Raw genomic sequence first — 22,648 nt, 5'->3', positions numbered from 1 at the left:
ACCATGAATCAAGCCAAGCATGGCTGATGCAAAGCCAGCAAAGAATGATGGACTCCTTGCAAGAGGCCTGCTTGGAGGACCTCTTCAAATTCATTGTCTGTTTATCACCCATAGTTTGTTCAGTGAAGTCAGAGTATGCCATTCCATAATCCAGATCCTTAGAACTTAACGTAATACTGATCAAAGGACCAGTGCTGTAATACCAGTTTCAAGAGCTGGCTTGCCTGTAGCCAATTTGACCAGCCTGCCAGGAAGTCCATTCCCCGGGATTGCAACATGAGCCAAAGTCCAAACAAAGGCCACTGAGCAGCCACATTCATTGAGGGCAAGAAGGGAGCCCTGTATAGTCAGGACCAAGGGATGATGAAGGTGATACTGGACAAGAGCTTATAAACTGCTCAAGGAGTTGCTACTGATGAGGAAGGACTCAAGTGCAGGAACAGAGATGTCTACGAACTCTGCAGTGGAAACACTGCAAGGAGTGGAGTTCATTACATCCTATATGAACATAATTGAAGCCAGTATGACCGGCAACCATTGAGCCATCAGTATAGGTACTTCAGAACATCTAAACACACCGAGATTGGAGAATTGGTGAAGGAAGGTCTCAGATGGCTAGAGTCTTTTGGGCCTAGTGATAGGTCAAGACAGCTGTGGAAGGGGGACAAACCATGGAGGTGTACATGAACAGGCTCAGAGAAGCGATGGTAGAAGGGAAAGATGAAGTTCTGGAAAAAGGAACTGGACACGGATGGTGATCATAACGCCAGACCTGGGCTCTCATCGCAGTATGTTGACCTCTGTAGGTGACTGTAGTATGGGTGCCCAGAGTAGCAGTGTATACAAACAATCAACTGTTATTGGTGCAGAACACTGATGTTGGAACCCTTACCTCTGCTAGGAGGCTGAACACTGGGCTAGTAAGAAAGGGGCCAGTTGCCATTCGTTCCCTGCAATGGCGTATCATCAGGTCAAGCATCTGTAACGTCGAAGGTGACGCTGAGATGTACTCAAGGCTCTCCCATAATCTAGACAGGACTGGACCAACGCTTTGTAGAGCCAGCACACAGTAGAACGATCCACACCCCAGTTGGTATTGCATTGAAGAGCGTGAGGTGCAACTAACATGTCTGCTCTAGTTGATGAAGCTGGGGAAGCCATGTCAAATGGGCATCAAAGACCAGTCCCAAAAAATGATGAGTCCACCACATTGAGGGACTGGTTCAAGGTACAAATCCAGATGTGGATACGCTGTACAAAAATGACAGAAATGGATAATGCAGATCTTGGCAGCTTGAAACTGGAAGCGAAAGTGAGAGCCCAAGATTGCACTCTGTGAATCACTCCCTGCAGTGTGCATTCAGCAATGCCAATCATGGGGGAGCAAAAATAAATACAAAAATCATCAGCAGATCAAGAAGGAGAGACCATGCATCCCACAGCTGCCACCAGACAAGAGATAGCCACTAAAAAGAGAGGGACACCCAAAATGGAAACCTACAGAACCCCATTTTCCTACAGATGAGAGATCCTATGGATGGTCCCAACCTGTACCTGAAAAGTGTGATGTGAAAGAAAGTTCCAGATAAAAATCAGAAATGGGTCATGGAGGGCCGACTCATGTAAGGTGGAAAGGATGTGATGGTGCCATGCTGTACCACAAGCTTCATGCGGATCAAAGGTGCTGACATAAGGCAGAACCCATTCGGATCACAGACTCTTGGTGGACTAAGTTACATACAGTTGAATTGCCTTGGCAAATGCCACCCTCGGAACAGGCCAAAAGGTCGCAGGATTCAAGGATCCAATGCAGGCTTCAACTCTCCATATGTTCAAATAACTTGCGAGGGCACTGGTTATACTGATTGGACAATATCTGTCCATCTGAAGCAGCAGTTTACCTGATTTCAAAACTGGGATAGTGACACTTTCGCTCACTGAGTAGGGAATTCTCCAGAGATGTTTTTAAAAAGGCAATTACATGAAGTTGGCTAGCCACTGATAACTGTTGAAGCACTTGGTTGTGCACCTGGGCTGGTCCAGGAGCCATTCTATAGTAGCCATTCTATAGTAGAAAGCAATGGTGCTGGTGGATTCCCATTCACTAAATGTGGTATTATTAAGTTTTTGGCGATAGGGAACAAAAGATAGAGGAAGTCACTCTAGACGGTGTATGAGAAGATGGAATGCGGGTGGACAGTGGACTTATGCTGAGGCCAGGGCACAATGCTGAGCAAAATGCTCAGCAAGGGAGTCTGGGCTGGTGAGAATAACATCATTCAGAGAAATTTCTGAGACACCTGTGGGAGGACAGTGGCCACAAATGGACCTGATCTATGCCCATACCTGCGAAGAGGGAGTATGCAGCCCTATGGGAGCAACATTCTCGACAAATCGATTTCTGATGTCTCATTAGATAACAGGCCTGGGCATGAAGCTGTTTAAAGGCATGGAGGTGCCCGAGAGGTGGATGCCATTTATAGTGTTGGAGGGCACAATGGTAGTCTTTAATAGCCACAGCAATTTCGGGGGTCAACCAAGGGACAGTCCTCCATTGGGGAGAACTCAAGGAAGAGGATATCACTGAAGCAGCTCCCAAAAGAATCTTGTCAGTCAAACTCTGTACAGACTCGCCAATGCTTTCACGTGGTGAAGCAGATGGGTTGGTAGCCAATTACATGGCATCCAAATCTGCGTTCGTAGAAAGTGCCGCAAGCCACACTAAAGTGTGTGGGAGCTCCACTGTTGAGGAGGCACAGATCAAGCCCTGCCAGCAGGTCTTCAACAATCCTACACCTGTCACAGTACTACTTCACAGAGGGTTACGGGCATTAAAATCGCCAAGGAAATAAGGAGATGGAGGAGAGTAGGGAACTGTCAAAGGAGGGCAAGAAGAGCAGGAAGCATGGGAGACCAGTCTGGGGGAGATAAAGACAGCATATTGCCAGGAAGGGGAAGAGGAGGAGGAGGAGGAGGAGGAGGAAAGTACTCAACAGAAGCAAAGGTAGATATTAAAGATACTGGGTGGAGATTATCAAATTTGCCAGGTCTTAGAGTAGGATAGATGGTCAAGAGTTTTGAATTCTGGAATCTTTCTGTCCTTTTAATAGGTTGAGCAACATGGCTAGGGAGGAGAATGTGGTCCCAAACAGTTCACAAACTTGGGTGGTGGAGTGGAAGAACTCCCCACATGGAGATGGCAGCCACACAAACAGGAGCCGCCTCACATCACAAGGACTTGTGACTAAAACAGCATGTGGGAGGTGGGATACAGAGCCTCACGTCAAAATGATAAATCGTAACTTTGACTTTTTCTGGAAGGGTATCCCCTCAAAGGCCAGGTTAAAAGCACCGGTATCAACACAACTGCCCTTAGAACCTCTCTGAACTCAACAGATGAAATGTGCATTGTGCCATGCCAGATCAGTCCCGAGTTCCCCATCAGACTGTTGGAGGAGGTGACTGATGAAAATAATTCCCTACGCCATATTTAGCCAACAGCCTTACCACAGTGAAAACACCACTTCCTGTCAGGATTATCGAAGTTAAGTGCTGTCAGGCTTGGCTAGTGCTTGTATGGGTCACACTCCAGGTCTGCTGAGTGGTTTGAAAAGCAGGATGCACTCAACCCTTGTGAGGCCAGTTGAGAAGCTACTTGGCTGAGAAGTAGCAACACCAGTCACAAAAACTGACAATAGCAGGAAGGGCAGTTTGCTGATCATGTGCTCCTCTGTATCTGCATCCAATGATGACTAAGGGCTGAGGATGACAATTGGGCTTCAAGACTTGTTTGAATAGTGATTGTTCTTTGTGTCATATTTAAGGACTGGAGAGGAGTCTCCTAAGTTCTCACAAAGACAAAGGGATGCCAATTGACTGGCAAAAGAGTATTTGATCAGCAGGGAACCAGAGCACATCTTACTAAAGGAGTCAACTTCACCAAAATTATCTTCCATGTGTTCTATGAAAAAGAGTAGTTTGGTAGTGGCAAAAGCCTCCCCATCTGTCCTGGAACAAACCAAGCACCACAGAAAGCTAGCAGGCCCGGCCCTCCTTCCAGGGAATGAAGTGTGGAGTTTAGCACACTTCACGTGCAAATCGTGTGCCCTAGTACCACCCACTCTGATCCAGGGCTCATCCTGTGGGCACCACTCAGCTGCAGCAAGGGCCACCTGGTATGGCAGTCACTGCTGGGAGTTCTGATGCCCCAAAAAGATGAGCAACCACTCCTAGACATACACAAGGTGGTGACAGCTCAGGTACCAGAAGCATGTCCCTGTGTTGTTAGCAGCCTCAGCCAGACGGGTATAACAGCTCCACCACATGGACTAGCTAACTTGCTGGTAAAATAGTGGGGAGAGGGAGAAGAGGGGAGCACAAGGGAGGCTGTGGTGAGGAAGGAAGGGAGGGAGGAAAGAGGAGAGGTGAAAGGGACTCGTGCCAAAGACACTAGGTTGGTTGGGAGGGAGGGGACCAAACAGTGAGGTCATCAGTCCCATGATCTAAGGGGCAAAAACCAAGGTAAGACCAACACAAACATGTATTCCAGTCAAGAGGAAGGGAAAACAGGCAGACAAAGAGGTAAACGGAATGTCAGGCCAGCAGGGAAAGGAAAGAACAGGAAGGGCATGGGAGCCAAAGACACTAGGGAGAGAGTTCTTTCTCAAATGGCTCACATTACAGAAAAATGAAACCCAAAGGGGCACACCAGAGAAATACAAAAAAAGAGAGTGGAAAAGCAAGACAAGATAGTACAGGAATAGCAGAACCGAGAGAATAGCCAGGTTATCATAAAGGGAAACACTGACGCAGAAAGTGGCAGGCAGGAGGGGGAGGTAGTGGATGGATATGGGGCAGGTAAGCAGCACTGATGAGGGAAGGCAGGCTGCAACAGCTCAGAGCCCTGTGCGTGCCACACATGTACCCATAAAAGAGCTGCGGGCCCCTTTGGGATTAACTGAATTAGGCCTATCTAAAAAGATATCTTATTAACTGAAACGTGGCTACACAGCCTCACGAGTTAAAAAGCGGCAATACTATTGTGCGTCCCTCCCCCCAAAATGTCCCCACTCTAATTGAGACATTGGATCAGGGCATAATAGGGGAATCTGAAACAACTACCTGCAAGATAGTGACATGCAAAACAAAAACATGAATGATGCACTCAAGGCAGTTAACACACAATTTATTGGTTTGTGCAAGCAAACTCTTCAAAGGTGCTGGAGAAAACTGATGATGGGCTTGAAGGAGGTGCGTCAGAAAAATTTGAAAACTTGACAGGTATGGTATAACAAATTCCCAGATGTGAAGACACGCATACGTGTGTGGTTCATGAATGGGTATTTGTGGACCATTTGCAAGAAATCATAAACCAAGAATTGTCAACAGTGTTGCATGATGCAGTCAAATGCTCACATGATTAAAACACCTGAAGTATAGGATGTGGATGATAAGAGTGCCAGTTAACAACTGTTTTCAAGCACTACTGGTAAGCCTACATTAAGATCTATCTTCCAAAAAATGTACTGGATATGGTATAACACAGAAATTACAATATATGTGTTGTTGTTGCTGTTATTATAGGTTACCCTAAGATTTGTTGAACAATGCTGTGAATCAATGCCGGTTGATGTCCTAATGAAACAACAGTGGGATACCACTGCTCGAAAATGAGTGGAGGGACACAGGAAAAAAAATTATTGAGTGTTTTGAATGCGAGATTCATATGCTACAAAATATTAGATACTTACACTGTGTATTAATGTACTGTAATCCTGAAAATGTAATTTTAACTTTAATGAAGAACATAAGCATACATTATGAAGAGATTTTTGAATTACTTTGACCTACAAAACTTTTCAAAAGTATGTACTCTAATCACAATACAACATACTGTAGTACACATTAGAGTCATAGCTTAACCGAAAAACCTATCCGAAAGTGCGCGCAAGTGCACATTGTGCACACGTGACCACCATTTCCAGCAGCTTGGATCAGAATGCAACTGTCACATAGAATGGAAGCAGCAGTGTGGAGGGGCCATGAAAGAGTAAGGGATACTGTTAGGCAGGAGGTAGGGGGTGGGTGAGGCAGAACGATAAAGGAAGAGGAGTTTGGGAAAATGGAAAGGAATTTGTTTGCCAGAATTGATGCAGTTGAGGCTGAATTGATGGTTCAGCTTGATTACAGCAGACTTCTGTGTAACACACAAGATGAGGAGACAAAACAAGCTCTGGTTCAGGTGGATGATAATAAAAAGCTGTAATGAAAGCAAAAATTTACTGATGGTTGAATTGGCAGTCACAGATAGCAATCTGAGAAAAAGAGATGGAAAGTGGGGTAGCCGTAAATAATTGTGAAATTAGTAAAGTAAACAGTAAAATAAGTTATTCATTCTGAATAAAATAAGTAATTTAGAACTATCCAGTGCTTTTGGATATGTTTGGTGACCAATGATGCAGGCATGTGGTGGACAAACTTTTCCAGGAGAAGGTAAATACCATGCTGTGGATTTTCTTGCAGCTTACGAAGACTATTTTATTGAAGGGATGAGTGACCAATTACATTTGTTAAGATATTATTAGAAGGTTCTGTTCAGACATGGACAAATCAATGTGCTTATCAGTTCACTTCATTTTACATATTTCAACAATTATTTTTAAATAGATATTGGAGTCAAGTCAAGCAGTGTATGCTCAGAATGAGTTTCTGACTGGACCTTTATACATTTCTGACTGGACCTTTATACAAGGGCGACAGATATAATATGTAAGAGTTCTCTCAGGAAGATGGTACATTTAGACAGACCAATGGGGATCCTCACTGAAATTTCCACACTAAGGAGAAGGTTACCTGAGAATTTAAAGTGGGGACACTTCACAGTAGGAGTTGATACACTGTCCTACAGACTCTTCTTGGATTTTATAGAAAGGGGGGGAAGGGGGTGGGGAAGAGCTCCACAACAACAGCAACCATGACTTTTTCTGATGTTCTGGTGGGAGGTATGGTCTTCAATATCACTGCAGCAACACAAGTGCATAGTCAAATGCAGGTACTAGTGCTGACACTAGCAGCCACCATTTGTGTAGCAGCTTCGGTTTTCTGAACTGACTATTTAAGAAAAAAATGGTTCAAATGTCTCTGAGCACTATGGGACTTACCATCTGAGGTCATGAGTCCCCTACTTAAACCTAACTAACCTAAGGACATCACACACATCCATGCCTGAGGCAGGATTTCAACCTGTGATTGTAGCAGCAGTGTGGTTCCGGACTGAAGCACCTAGAACCGCTTGGCCACAACGGCCGGCTGACTGTTTAAGAAATGAAGCAAATGAGGCAGTGAGAGGGGAGGGGGGGGGGCTGTATGGCCTTCTACCTCTTTTTGACCTGATCGTATGGGATGCACTTTGTTGTTTTAAAGTCCTGTATCTTCCTTTGCTCAAGGAGGACACTGCATCCCTACTCCAGACTTTGTAATCCCCAGAGCAATTTACACACTTCAGACGAGATGACTAATCTACTCCTTGATGGGCAGACTTACCACATTTGCCACAAGTGGCTTCTGCCTTACATCCCATTCTGTCCAAAGCACTGGCCTATGAAACAGTCCATTCGGTTGAGGAACATAGGGCTGCAGGTTTAAATGCTGAAAACCTACCATGACATGCTATGGGGGTTGTGCACTATTAAAAGTAAGTACGAATGTGTCTGATTTGATCAGATCATCTTCTAGCCTTTTCTTGATATTCTGCACATCAACAATGTCTTCTAGGACCCACTCAACTTTCAGTTCTCCTTTGAGAATGTCCACCAAGTCTCTACATGTAATAACACCCTCGCTGTAGTTCAAGGTGATGTGGAGCAGAGTTCCATTGGCATATTCACCATGGCTGCTTTTCACTTTCTGCAGATCTGTTGCTTGTGTCCCACTATGCAACTGCTTGATAGATTTTAAACCCTTTTGAACGTAGAAAGGAAAACTTTCTCAAAGCTTCCCTCTCTTAACTTTCACTGACATGTTCTGACCTGCAGCATGCATTCTGTTCTAAATACTGAAATACTCAAACTCAGAATATGGAGGGTTCACACACGAGGCCTCTTGAGTGACTGGGTGTTGATACCTACCAACAGCCCACCCGTTCTGCTGGGAGGACGAATGGAAAATTTTGAAAGGTCCCTCTTGGTCCCAGAAGCACCCAGACAGAGCCCCACTAAGTTGAGTAAGTCTTAAACAACTGAGGTGTGGCAATTTTCCCCAAATATTGCCCACTAACAACTGTTCCATCTCAACAACCATGCATCTCATTGGCACACGGCACATCTTGAGACTTATTTTTAGCTTTTTACTGTTCTCATGATCTGCAGTTAAGCCAAGATCCCTGTTCCCTGTAACACTACATTCCACTGCCATGCCACACTGTGGTTGCTGAAGCATGTCGAGAGCTTATGCTGACAGAGGACTGGTGGTACTTACTAGTCCCCAATTCAGGAACACCAGGGTCACTAAGCCCATACTCAACAAATGAATATTGAGCCCCCTCAGGGCAATTTAAGTTCAGGGAGTGGGATGTACTCAAATCTGCTGACCCTGGTAGAATCAAGCTATGAAATAAGACACTGAAAGTAGTAGCCAACTTTTCCTATTTGAGCAACTAAATAATTGATGATGGCAGAAGTAGAGAGGATACAAAATGCAGAACAATTACAGCATAAAAAAAAAATTCTGAAAAAGAAGAATCTGTTAACATCTAATACAAATAAGTGTTTGGAAGTCTTTTTTGAAGGTATTTGTCCACAATGTAACCTTTTATGGAAGTAATATGAACAATAAACAGGTCAGACAGGAAGAAAAAAGAAATTTTTGAAATGTGGTGCTACAAAAGAATGCTGAAGGTTAGGTGGATAGATTTAATGGTGCCACTTGTGTATGACTAGTCAACACAGCATGCTAGCATAGTATGATATATCTGGTCAGTATATGGTGAAATAGGACTGGAGTCAGTAGATTTGTTTTGTTTTCAAATTCCTTTGTTGCAGCTCTCCACAGCGATACATTTCAAATAACAGTAGTGCAGCTGAGGCAGCCCTGTGTTTGCGCACTTGTATGGACATCCCGGCAATGCTGACAGAGCACAGCATGGCCGAGTAGTGACTTAACACCACTGCTTTCATCAGCTGCGTCCAGTCGGCTCAATGGCTAAAGTCTCCAATACTGTGGCAGCTGTGACCCACTGCAGGAGTGCTGTAGCCAACATGCAGGGGTTAGCGGGACCTGTGGTGGCTCTGTCTCGCATCTCAGGGCAGGCTGCCCTGATTAGTTCGAACAGCGGACCCCGCACAGCATTCTAGATAGTGCACCAAGTGTCACAGCCATGTGGTGATAGTGCTATGATCCTAATACAACAATATTTCAGTGCGAAAGTTGCTTGGTATAGGCTGTGCTTGCTTGGACTTTGCTATGCCTTGAGACATGTATACTGAACACTCGTGCAGTTGCTAGTGTGAAAAGCCTTCCACCTTTTTCTACTTATGTGCTGCTGTGTCAACTAGTTCCACATCTTGCCCGACTGTCTTGCATCTCAATGTGTGACGGCTGTGTTTTGTAAGGCACGACATCTGCAGCCGCCTGCAGCTGGCTCGGTTGTAAGCTGCTTCCTACTTTGCACATTTCTGACCAAATACAGTTGGTGTGCTACAACAGCTTTCCAGACTCACATGAGATCTCATTTACACTGGGTTCCTAAAGCCACGATTGCTTTTCACAGGACCCATCATATTCCTCCATTACACTGGGGAACTCAAGACACATTTAAAGGTGTATCTGTTGAGGCCTCTTCCTGTTTTTGAGGAAATACTGTTGAAGCACTGCAAAAAAGCTGTAATAGTAGCTGTCTTCCTTTCTTTATTCTATTCTGTCAGGTGTTCTTGTATTTGCTGGAATATGCAATGAATTTGTTTTTCAAAAAAGCCTTTTGTTGAAAAACTATTCTCCAATTTTAATCCTTAACCAGCAGGCTATTAGGATTGGACAAAATGCACACTCTTTGGCCCTGAGTGCAAAATACACCACGTTATCCAGGGTGTAGAAAACTTTCAGCCAACAAACTTAAATAAGGGCAAGATGGCTCGCAGTGCATGCTGTACCCCAGTGTACCATCAGCTTGCTTTCCTTTGTGCTTAAATTTGATCAAAATGTCACACTTTCTCCGCATACATTGTAGACTGAATACACTGATGGAGCAAATCTGATCACTGAAGAAACATGGGCTTTGTATTTTCCACATCATACTACAAATGTGTCAACCTCATTCCGCAAAAAGCAGGAAGGTTTTAAGGCTGTCCACTATAACTCATTTCTTACCATACTTCAGCCGTATTTCCTCAAAAATTGGAAGAATTCTGTGAACAAAAACACTATGTTTTTTCATCCTCCTATGAAACTGTAGAATTTAGTAGGTCCTGTAAAAGATAATCTTGGTCTCAGGAAAAAAGGAGTATACAAGATTCTCTGTGACTGTGGAATGTCTATATTGGCCAGATATGTCATGTGGTTCAAAACCTATGTGATCAACACCACCTTCATACATGCCTGGACCATACAGGTAAATCTGAAATGGCAGATGATTGCCCCACACAGCACACCAGATTATTTATGATCAAATGAATGCCCCAGCTTCATCCTTCTGCGGCTATGCAATAAGGGAGGCCATACTTATTTGAATGGCGATGTAAGAAAGGACTCAGGATACCAATGAAGTACAGCCCAAAACATCACACTTGCAAAATATATACATATATGAATTTCCAATGACAGCTGCACTGCAGCGAAGTGAAGGATTCACCTACTTTACCAGTTTTCGTCTGCCAGTTACAATGTTGCTTAACAGCAGCACCAATGACATAGTGCAAACACAGAAGGCTGCAGCTCTGTTCCTAGCATGGGACCCGGACACACCATCATCATCAATTTAGAAGCAAAGCAACTTGGTTCTCCATGTGTTTTTCAGAAATTGTTATTTGCCAGCAGTAACCAGTGGCAAACATCTAACTATTACAAGTAGTTTCGACTAATAAATATTGTGGGATGAACACAATGTGACCTGGCAGTGAGATCAAGAACCATATATTGCTCAGGTCCCCTTAACAGACTTTTAGTGCAACCTTTGTTTTTGCAAATAGAAGGATAACTTCCCAGTTAACTTCTTATCCAGGAGCTCCAGACTTTTTCTGGAATGTTCCTCTTTGTCAGAGAAATCATTTCTTCTGGATGAAATTTAAACATCTCATTCCTTTCTTCAAACATCAAAGCTCAAACATTCTTTTAATTCTAATTGTTGCACATTTTGCTTAGTTACTCTTCTGCTGTTCTTGAAAGATAATAATTAACACAGATAGCATTATGATGTCTGGTGCACCATGGACTGTCATCATGATGAGTGCTGTTGTTTTCTTTGACATGGCAGCAGATACAAGCATGTCCGACAACACTGAACACAGGAGTTTCATCATGTCTTTTCATTCAAGTCCTGGTTTTGTGTATAGCATCGCAATAGACATTTTCGAGTGTGAAAACTTAGTAGAATGAAATTTGCAGGTTGCACTCATCATCATAATCATAATCATCATCGTCATATGGGCCCAAAACCTGATGTGGTAGTATGGGTGCCACTGCATATAAAAAAAAAAAAAAAAAAAATCACCTCTCATTTGCATAGCTGGTAAGTTGGACAGCAGCTGCTATATTTATGATGTATAAAGGCCAACAGTTCTGTCCTATCTTCAGTGTCTGTGATGGCAACTTTCAACACATGTTGCTCATGCAGTCATGGCAGTCAGAGGTGGCAACTCTGTAAACTAAATTTTGCACCCTGTATGTTCCCAAACCACCTACAAAGTTAATCATGTATTCTGCCTACTATAACGTATGCACATGGCAAGTTTCCTTATTTGCTATCCTCCCTCACTTTGCAGTTTTAATGGCCAGCAGTGTCTCTCTTTCTTTCGTAAACTGGAGCAGAAATTTAAAGTTTTCATTTGAATGGCTTAAGATTAATTTGGTGTGCTTATTTACATATTGGTTTGTTAGCTAGTTTGGTAGGTATGTGGGTTCACATTCCATGGCTCATTCTGCACAATAAATCTTAAAGATGTGGAATGAGTCATTTTATACTGATTTACATATTAATTAGTAAATATGGCTACATGCTGAACATTTATAAGACTTTCGTTTAATATACAGATGTACATTCCTACCCACCACCTTCTACGCATTACAATAATAGAAATTCTTCTACAGAATAGAAGGAGTTGTCAAAGGAGAAACTTCTTTGTTTTCAAATTTTACTTTGTTGTCTGCCAGACGTTTTATATCACTGAGTAAGTGATCAAAAATTTTGTTGCAGTGTTGTGCACCCTTTTCTGTGCTAAAGACAACCTTAATGTTAAGTAATGTATGTCTTTTTCCTTCTGGTATTGTAAATATGGACATCATTGGTCCTTTTGACCTGTAGTGGATTATTTATAATAAACCTCATGAGGTAATAAATTTACTGTGAAGCAGCAGTCAGAATGCCAACTCTTTAAACAGCTGTCTCCAAGATGATCATGGATGAGCAACACACATTATTCTTCCAGCACATTTTTGAGTAAGTAAGACTTTCTTTCCTTAAAGGTGATTTATCCCAGAACATTATTCCATATGACATTACTGAATGAAAATATGCAAAATATATCAGCTTACTGATTTTACCTCTCCCCAACATCTGCAATGATTCTAAGTGAAAATAAGGGTGAACTAAGTTGTTTTAGGAGTTCCAAAAGTGCTTTTTCCAGTTTAAAGTATCATCAGTATGGACATCTAACAAGGGAACTGTCCAATACGACATGCTGAAACTTGCCCTGAAATTTTTTGTACATGAAGAATACACCAAAAGAAACTCAGTTACAACAGTTTAGCTGCTAGTACACACTGCAAGTGGTTTTTTTTTTTAATATGTTAAAATTTGCCGAATTCATAGCTTGCCAGGTAGGATACAAAATGTACACAACTGCCATAGCTATAGCAGACAGTGCATGCACAACACAGTGGACAGATGTCCTTGATTGATGGCACATCAGTTAACATAACACTGCACAATGCAATCATAATTTGTAGATCAAATTTCAGTTTCCACTTATGATTTCTCTGACAATTGTTCATAGTTACTATTTGCTCAAATTTGCAACTCATTTAATATCCATAATAGTTAACACTTGCCTTTGCAGTATCATTAAGTATCAACAATGGAGATAAAACTGATTTTATTTTGTTTGTGATTTCTCAGTATATGCTTGCTAATAGCATCTGTCTTTAGGATCCATAGTTTCACAGTAAAGTGGAGTGCAGTTAATGTTTTCAACATTGTGAATATGAAATATGAAGAACATGGTATGCAATCAAAGTCACCTACTTCTCCTGAAGACCTATACATCTTATTTGTTAATTAATTTCTTGGACATTCATTCATTCACTCACTCACTCACTCACTCACTCCAATGATTCATTCATTCCAATGATGTCAACATTTCTTTAGAAATTGTGTAAACATTAGAAGAAGCGTGAAATAATTATTATGATTCCATGAATTTTGCTTCAAACAATGAATGATGTGCTGATTAACGTCCACAACAAAAATCAGTACTCTCCTACCACAAAGAAAACATGTACAGTGATAGCTTTCAATGATAAAGAAAAGGCTGTACATTTTTTGATAAACAAAGGAGGGACAAAATGCTTAAACTTAAGCAGTTGCAAAGCTGGTTTCATTTCATAAAATCTGAATAAAAATTGTGTAATGGAAGAAAGCTTTACATGAAGTACAAAATATGTGTCAAAATGATACTCGCAAGGTGTAAAAGGAAACTATTCACAAGGTATAGAACTGTTCGTTAGAGTGAGTGCACTGATACCAAGGGAGATCTTCAAGACTAGGCCTCTGAATTGCAAATGAGATGAACGTCACATATTTCCAGCCATCTTCAACCTCGTTAGATTTAGGAAATTATACAGAAAAGGAAGTTGCAAATTTGTGAAGTTTACTTCAAGTGAACATGTAAAGGAAATGTCATTAATAGGTAGTACTACACAGAAATTTGTAGCTGATGTAAAGACAAAGCTTCTAATTATCTCGTATAAACTGCATATAAAGCCAGTCAGTTAGGCTTTGTGCAAACCACACTTTATAATTTCATCCAAAAAAATAAATAAATAAATAAAATAAAATAAAAAGGATTTGTACAGTCAATAAATGCTATGACATTAGTATACAACAATGCTAGTGATAAGTATCAGTGGACTACCATTTCTGCAGCTTTGTACCTGTCTTCAGGAACATCAGTACAAATTAGGACCAAAATTTTTAAAAAAGCATTGTTCACTTGCAAAAGTCATGTAATTGATGCAGCTAAATCTGCAAAAATTGGAAGAATTATTTTCTATATTACATCTGAAATGTCTTCTTACCATTTGCAGAATAATTCATTTCTTTTGTTGGACTCTTGGCCTGGAGATAACGAACCCCCTTTAGAAGGACAATGTGAAAATATTGTTAATATAATTTGGATTCCACCCAGAATTAATAGTGTGATTCAGCCTGCTGATAAAACAATTTCAACAGTGTAAAGCATGTTTCAGAAAATTCTCAGGCAATATTATTTTCAATAGCTCTTTGTCATATCAGGTTTGAACAGTATTGTTGAACTTCAGTCATCTCCGCATTGTCAGTTTGCATCATCACATTTTACGAATTTGATGAAGTATGCCTTGTATGCAGAACAATAGCCACAATCATTTCTTACTCATAAGAACTGTGCTACAAGAACTGTCATAAAATATTTAATGTCAACAAATTAAAGTCCTGATTGATGGGAGTCATCTCAACGTAACATCATATGTTGTATTGACTTTCTTTCCTCTGCTACTCATTTGGGTAACAATTCCATCCACAACAGTTTAGCTGTCTACATGAAGTGCAAGTTATTTAAAGAATTAATGCTACGAGACCTTTTTGAAATGGTTTAAATGCTTAAAATTAATGTGTGTGCACTTTGAACTTCACGCTACATAGTGCCACATCTTCATCACAGCTGCTTCTGTCTATTCGCCGATTCGCATGCTAGGGCTGTATAAGCTGCTGTTGTAAGTGGTTCTTTGAGTGGCAAAAATGAGTAACTTTAACATTTAAAAAATACTTGCAGAGCATCTTAGTAGCTAAAATTTTGACAGTGCCTTACTTTAGTCTATTCTTCCTTTTTAGGTTAGGTTTTGACATGTCAGGTTGGACCATACCCTTGTAAGAATTTTGAAGAGTCCACCCTATTTATTATTTCCTCGCCATATGTTACACTTATCACTGGCGTAGTACCCTTAAATGTGCAGAACTGAATGTGTTGTCTCTTCTTACAACTGAGGGCAAAATCATTCACAGGACACCAGTCAATGATATTTTTAACAATAATGTTTACCAGTCATTCCAGTACTAATGTCATCTACAAAAAGAACTAATTCTGCTCGTTGTATATTAGATGGAAGATTGTTTACATATATGAGGAACAATGATGGACCAAAGATTGAGCCTTGGGGAACCTGACGTGATTTTCCCCCAAGTCAAAATTATGTGCCTGGACTATATTGCTCGAATTTTCATAATGTGGTGATGCAAACTGACAGTGCAGAGATGACTGAAGTTCAACAATACTGTTCTGCTGATAAACCTGAAATGACAAGGAGCTATTGGAAATTTAGTGCCCAAGAATTTTCTGAAAAATGCTTTACACTGTCAAAATAGTTTAATCGGCAGGCTGAATCACACTATTAATTCTGGGTGGAATGCAAACTTTCTGCATTCTTTTTGTTAGATATGACATTATCGATTGGTTTGCTAAACCATCACATCCATAAAGCTTCAATTAAGCTAGCAGAATTCTGTAATTCATGCAGTCAAATATCTTAGATATTTTTGGTGCTATTTCATTATTTAATGCTTGTCAATTTGCTGAGTGAATGTGTAAATAGCATTCTCGGTAGAGTAACTCTTGAGAAACCCAAACTGTGATTTACTGATGATACTATTGTTCCTAAGGTGAGACAGTATTCTAGAATAACATCATCTTCCCAAAAATCTTGGAAAGTAATGTCAGCAGGAAATAGGTGAGTACCTATTGACTTCTGTCTTATCACCTTTCTTAAAGTGGGGTTTAACACTCATATATTTCAGTCTCTCTGGAAAAATGTCTTGAGTTTGTGATGCATCACATATTTCAGATAACAATGGGCTTATTTATTATATGGGAACAAATCTTAAGTATTCTATTGGAAACACCATCAAAACCTGATGAACTTTTATTTTTCAGAGAAACTAGAATTTTCTTAATTTCAGACACAGAAGTTGGGTGATATAGGCCTCTTCATATGGGTGAATTTTATGAGAGTTATTTTTCAACTTACTGCCGTGATTTTTCTCTTGAGCTGTTTGTCCTGCTTTCTACTATATTTAAGAAATGATTTATAATATATTTTCTATCTGTCACTCATCATTTATAGCTCTTCCATGTAATTCAATAATGATGTTATCCTGTTCTGTGGCTGGTTGTCCTCACTCTTGTCACTACATTTCATACAGCCTTAAGTCTGCGGCCGGAATTACTCATTTTTGACATTATGGGCATGTTCCTTGATTTTTTAATAACCTTTCTCAGTAATTTTGACTAGTTTCTCTAGTATGCAACAACTTCAGGATCCCTACTTGTTTTTGCCAGTAGATAAATGTCCCTTTTCCTTTCAGAAGATACTTTAATCCCTCCAGTGATCCACAGTTTATAACATGGCTGTTTAATGTCCTTCCTGATTAACTTGCGCAGACAGCTAAAGGTCAGATCATGTCTTGTAAACATCTGGAGTCATTAATTATTGTAACTGATTTCCACTAAGGCATACCAGTACTGTAAGGCAATATGTTATTTATCCTATCCAACTGTCCATCACAGCCAGAGAGAGCATTAGTTACTGAACAAACAGTTATTTTCTTGCTTTGAGTTTCACCAAAGAAAACATTATCAGTTGGGGTCCTACTATCTTTATAGAACCATGTTGGAAAGTAAATTACTGAGATTCTACACTTGTATTTCATTCAGTATACAGACAGAGTGTGGTATACAATTAGTATTAATAACCTACTGGCTATTAGTACAAGATAATTTGTTTCATCTCTATCTGCAATCATACCAGTGAGGATGGAACATCAATATTACTCCAGGACCTGGATGTGTTACACAAGTCAACAAACCTGCAGGTTTTTAAGGCCAAGCACAATGAAGACAAGAAAATCTTTAAGAAAGAGCTTTCAAATCTAAGAAAACAGATATATAGCAGTGAAATAGCTCAATCAGACAATATAGCCAAGACCTCATGGAGAATTGTAAATCAATTTCGCAAAGCCACACCGAAGCCAGAAACTGAAATTTTAATTATAAGACATGAAGGAAACACAATTAAATATCCTAATAAAGTCTGCAATGTTTTCAATAAATACTTTATATCTGCAGCTGTTAGTCCAATTAATAACACAGTTGTGAGTAGTGAGGTAAAGCTCTGCCCCTTTGAAGGGCCACCTTTTGAATTCATTCAAACAAGTAAGTGAAAAAGAAATAGGCAGGATAATAAATAACCTAAAGAATAAGTTCTCATCTGGATGCGATGGTTTGAGTAGTATCGTGATTTAAAAATGTAATAAGGAATTAGTTAAAATAATCACCCACGTGGTAAACTGCAGTATCAGAGAACATACATTTCCAAATGTATTGAAATGGAGCACAGTTAAACCAGTGCATAAAAAAGGATCCAAGGAAAAGGTTTCAAATTTCAGGCCCATATCATTAATACCTGTCTTCAGCAAAGTATTTGAAGTTGTGCTGCTGACACAACTTGTGAATATTTCTTGAAAAATAAGTTCCTAACAGAGACACAACACGGATTCCGAAAAGATCATATTACTATCACAGCAATTACGGAATTTCTTCACAAAACGTATGGTGCCCTTGATCAAGGAATGCAAACAGCTGGCATATTTCTAGACCTTACTAAAGCCTTTGACTCGGTAAACCATGAGTTACTTTTAAGTAAACTTGAGTCATACAATGTAAATGCTGCATCCAAGCAATTGCTGGCGACATATTTATTTAGCCGCATGCAGTGTACAAAGCTGACTTACAAAATCAATAATCAGATCATTAATTTCCAGTCCAAATATGAGACAATCACACAAGGTGTACCCCAGGGCTCAATTTTGGGGCCTTTCCTTTTCCTAGTGTACATAAATGATATAGAGCAACCTTTCAACTCCCAACTGGTAACCTATGCAGACGATACCTCACTGTTATTTCTTGGTAAACAAAATGATGAGTTAACGTTGGTAGCACACCAACCACTTTCTCGAACACCTGGAATCCCTACCCAGTCTGTTACCCCCGGAAACCATCCTTGTAACCATTGATGCCACTTCCTTATACACAAATATTCCGCATGTCCAGGGCCTCGCTGCGATGGAGCACTTCCTTTCATGCCGATCACCTTCCACCCTACCTAAAACCTCTTTCCTCATTACCTTAGCTAGCTTCATCCTGACCCACAACTTCTTCACTTTCGAAGGCCAGACATACCAACAATTAAAGGGAACAGCCATGGGTACCAGGATGGCCCCCTCGTACGCCAACCTATTCATGGGTCGCTTAGAGGAAGCCTTCTTGGTTACCCAGGCCTGCCAATCCAAAGTTTGGTACAGATTTATTGATGACATTTTCATGATCTGGACTCACAGTGAAGAAGAACTCCAGAATTTCCTCTACAACCTCAACTCCTTTGGTTCCATCAGATTCACCTGGTCCTACTCTAAATCCCATGCCACTTTCCTTGACGTTGACCTCCACCTGTCCAATGGCCAGCTTCACACGTCCATCCACATCAAACCCACCAACAAGCAAACAGTACCTCCATTATGGCAGCTGCCACCCATTCCACATCAAACGGTCTCTTCCCTACAGCCTAGGTCTTCGTGGCAAATGAATCTGCTCCAGTCTGGAATCCTTGAACCATTACACCAACAACCTGAAAACAGATTTCGCATCCCGCAACTACCCTCCCGACCTGGTACAGAAGCAAATAACCAGAGCCACTTCCTCATCTCCTCAAACCCGGAACCTCCCACAGAAGAACCCCAAAAGTGCCCCACTTGTGACAGGATACTTTCCGGGACTGGATCATACTCTGAATGTGGCTCTCCAGCAGGGATATGACTTCCTCAAATCCTGCCCTGAAATGAGATCCATCCTTCATGAAATCCTCCCCACTCCACCAAGAGTGTCTTTCCGCCGTCCACCTAACCTTCGTAACCTCTTAGTTCATCCCTATGAAATCCCCAAACCACCTTCCCTACCCTCTGGCTCCTACCCTTGTAACCGCCCCCGGTGTAAAACCTGTCCCATGCACCCTCCCACCACCACCTACTCCAGTCCTGTAACCCGGAAGGTGTACACGATCAAAGGCAGAGCCACGTGTGAAAGCACCCATGTGATTTACCAACTGACCTGCCTACACTGTGAAGCCTTCTATGTGGGAATGACCAGCAACAAACTATCCATTCGCATGAATGGACACAGGCAGACAGTGTTTGTTGGTAATGAGGATCTCCCTGTGGCTAAACATGCCTTGGTGCACGGCCAGCACATCTTGGCACTGTGTTACACCGTCCGGGTTATCTGGATACTTCCCACTAACACCAACCTGTCTGAACTCCGGAGATGGGAACTTGCCCTTCAGCATATCCTCTCTTCTCGCTATCCGCCAGGCCTCAATCTCAGCTAATTTCTAATTTCAATTTGCCGCCGCTCATACCTCACCTGTCTTTCAACAACATCTTTGCCTCTGTACTTCCGCCTCGACTGACATCTCTGCCCAAACTCTTTGCCTTTACAAATGTCTGCTTGTGTCTGTGTATATGCGGATGGATGTGCGTGTGTGTGTGTGTATACCTGTCCTTTTTTCCCCCTAAGGTAAGTCTTTCTGCTCCCGGGATTGGAATGACTCCTTACCCTCTCCCTTAAAACCCAAATCCTTTCGTCTTTCCCTCTCCTTCCCTCTTTCCTGACGAGGCAACCGTTGGTTGCGAAAGCTAGAATTTTGTATGTATGTTTGTGTGTCTATCGACGTGCCAGCGCTTTCGTTTGGTAAATTACTAAACTTATAAAAAATATATATATATATTGTACTAAACTTGTAAAAAAATGCTATGACGTTTGCAAAAGACACCAGTTGGTGTCTCCATGCAAAAAAAATACAATAAATAAAAATAAAATAAATAAACAGCCAAGCTAGTTCATAGCACCCTGTCCCAGTTTCAGGTTGCATATCTTATGGCTTCCAGGGCAACAAAAACATTATTTTACTGAATTTGAAACACCATGATAAGCTACTCATTAAGAGGTAAACCTCATGTGAAAGGTTTAACACAATAATACAAGTATTACAGTTAGAAACAGTGTACACGTTTTAAGGCAGTGTAACACTCAGCACACAAATTATGCAGATGATGTTTGTCAAGTATTTGAGAATGAGCACACTTAGCAACATCCAAAGAACTTTACAAATTATTTGAAACCTTTACAAAACTTTTTTTCACCGACAATCTCCAAAAATAATAAAGGAAAAAAATTTTTATCGCTGACTATCTTTTGCTGTTTGTGCAGTGAAATTTAAAAATAAGGCATGACACTTATTAATGACTTCTTTACTACTAGCTCTATTCATGACACATTTTGCAGACAGCATGCACATGTATCACTGAATACACCTGCAAAATTATATCACTGTAGGGCACATTAGTTCAGGAGATATGATGCCACAAATATTGAGATGCATAAAAAACTAGCTTCTGCTTAAAATGGAGTGCAAGTTACCCAGAATATACTCATCCAGTACTTTATACTGAGAACACTTAGCAACTTCCAACAAACTTTAAACATAATTAAAACCTTTTCCACATTTTTCTCACTTGCACACTTACTGTCAAATATTTAACACATTGACTCATCTGCAACGTAATGAGAACTCAGGCTGTTTTCTACATGGGAATATGATTTTTTAGAGAATCAGAGGTTTACTAGTTAATCTCTATCACCCCTCCCTACTTTTCTATTGAATTTTCATACATAAAGATTTGTTTATCACAAACGGAAGCACTTATTTGTAATAGTACTCACCTCTGTACAGGAGTGCTCAAGACCATCATATATCAGCAGTAAGGATGTTGTATAGAAACGGGTTGCTTCCTGTTGAGTCACCACTGCAGCAAGTTCCTCAAGCCGCCTTATTAGGGGGGCGAGAACATCCGATCGCAAATGTGATCCATTGTGCAGAAACTGCCTCACTGCCTGCTGGAAACCTCCGACAGACAGACTGCGACCGAAAAACTTATTACGGCACACGAAGCGCTGTGTCGTTACCTGATACACCTGCAAATCAGTAATACCAGTGCTGAATGAAATTTTGTTCTAGCAATAAAGTACTTAATACTTATGGAGACACTGTCAATGCTCTTCTTTTTATGAGAATATATATACTTTCTGCAAAACTATCAGAATGGTTCCAGACTGTTTTCTTATAAGCAGAAATATAAAGACCCCCAACAGTGTCAAAATGTGTGTTCTAACTGTATAGTTTCTAAATCTGACAGCTTTCCACTGTAGAACTGAAATTATCTGTCAGAATGTTTATTTATTTAACTGTACTACTTTTGAAGTAGTGAATCATGAATAATGGGAGGAGCTTTGAAAGTTCTTTCATTAAGAACTCCTATTAGAGTCTTCATAGCACATGGGTCGTTAGCATTTTAAAATTTGATACTTTTTATCCCCACCCCCTCATTTTTCCACTTTTGCTGATTCCTACACTGCTCTGTGCAAATGATCTAAACCAGTTGGCTGTTCCAAATGCTGCAATCAAATGAAAAGGATGGGCTTGGGAAAATATTGTAAAATGTGGTAGACAAATGACATCTCAGTGTTAGTGTAGATTATTGTTTTTGAGTCTTCAAACCAGTTCACAATCCCCATGCACCTTAGGGGTATTTTTAATCATCTGTTCTGTGAAGAAAACAGCATACCAAATGAAAACTGGTCATTTTATCAGGCTTCTTACTATGCTAATCACAATACTGCAAAGCAAAGTGACACACCACTCTGATGAACAATTCTGCTACAATGCTGAAATCACCCTTCATCTTGGTTTCCAAACACACCTTTTCAGATAATAAAACCCCTTCAAAAATGTAATTCCTCTGGTATGGATCAACAGGGGAATCCGAGCAAGTTTAGGAAATGATCAGAAAATTGTATAATGTCTAAAGCAAAAAAACTGATCACTGGCTTAAAAATGGTGCCAACCATTTTTCAACACACTAAAATCTCACGTCTGAAAAATTTTTGGGTTCCCCTGACCCCCCCCCCCCTTTTCAAGCTTTTAAACTTCCACCTCATTTATCAACAAATAAAAAGAGAAGGACCTCCAGTAAATTTTGTTTCACTCTCTTATCAAAATATAACTTGCACTCCATTAAAAT

The 22,648-nt window shown here is 40.7% G+C and overlaps 1 protein-coding gene across 1 annotated transcript in view; it reads right to left on the bottom strand.

Annotated features, from left to right (window-relative positions):
* The window catches only part of LOC124789686 (inositol hexakisphosphate kinase 3-like), a 76,210-nt gene that overhangs the window by 12,262 nt on the left and 41,300 nt on the right, over nt 1-22,648 (bottom strand). Inside the window, exon 5 of the mRNA XM_047257123.1 lies at nt 21,291-21,542. Coding sequence (XP_047113079.1) covers nt 21,291-21,542 — 252 coding nt within the window. The remainder of the gene's footprint in view (nt 1-21,290; nt 21,543-22,648) is intronic.

The sequence above is a fragment of the Schistocerca piceifrons genome, chromosome 3, assembly GCF_021461385.2.
Source record: "Schistocerca piceifrons isolate TAMUIC-IGC-003096 chromosome 3, iqSchPice1.1, whole genome shotgun sequence".
Taxonomy (NCBI): domain Eukaryota; kingdom Metazoa; phylum Arthropoda; class Insecta; order Orthoptera; family Acrididae; genus Schistocerca; species Schistocerca piceifrons.
The sequence above is the reverse complement of the archived record's forward strand: the minus strand, read 5'-3'. Positions and strand labels throughout refer to the sequence as shown.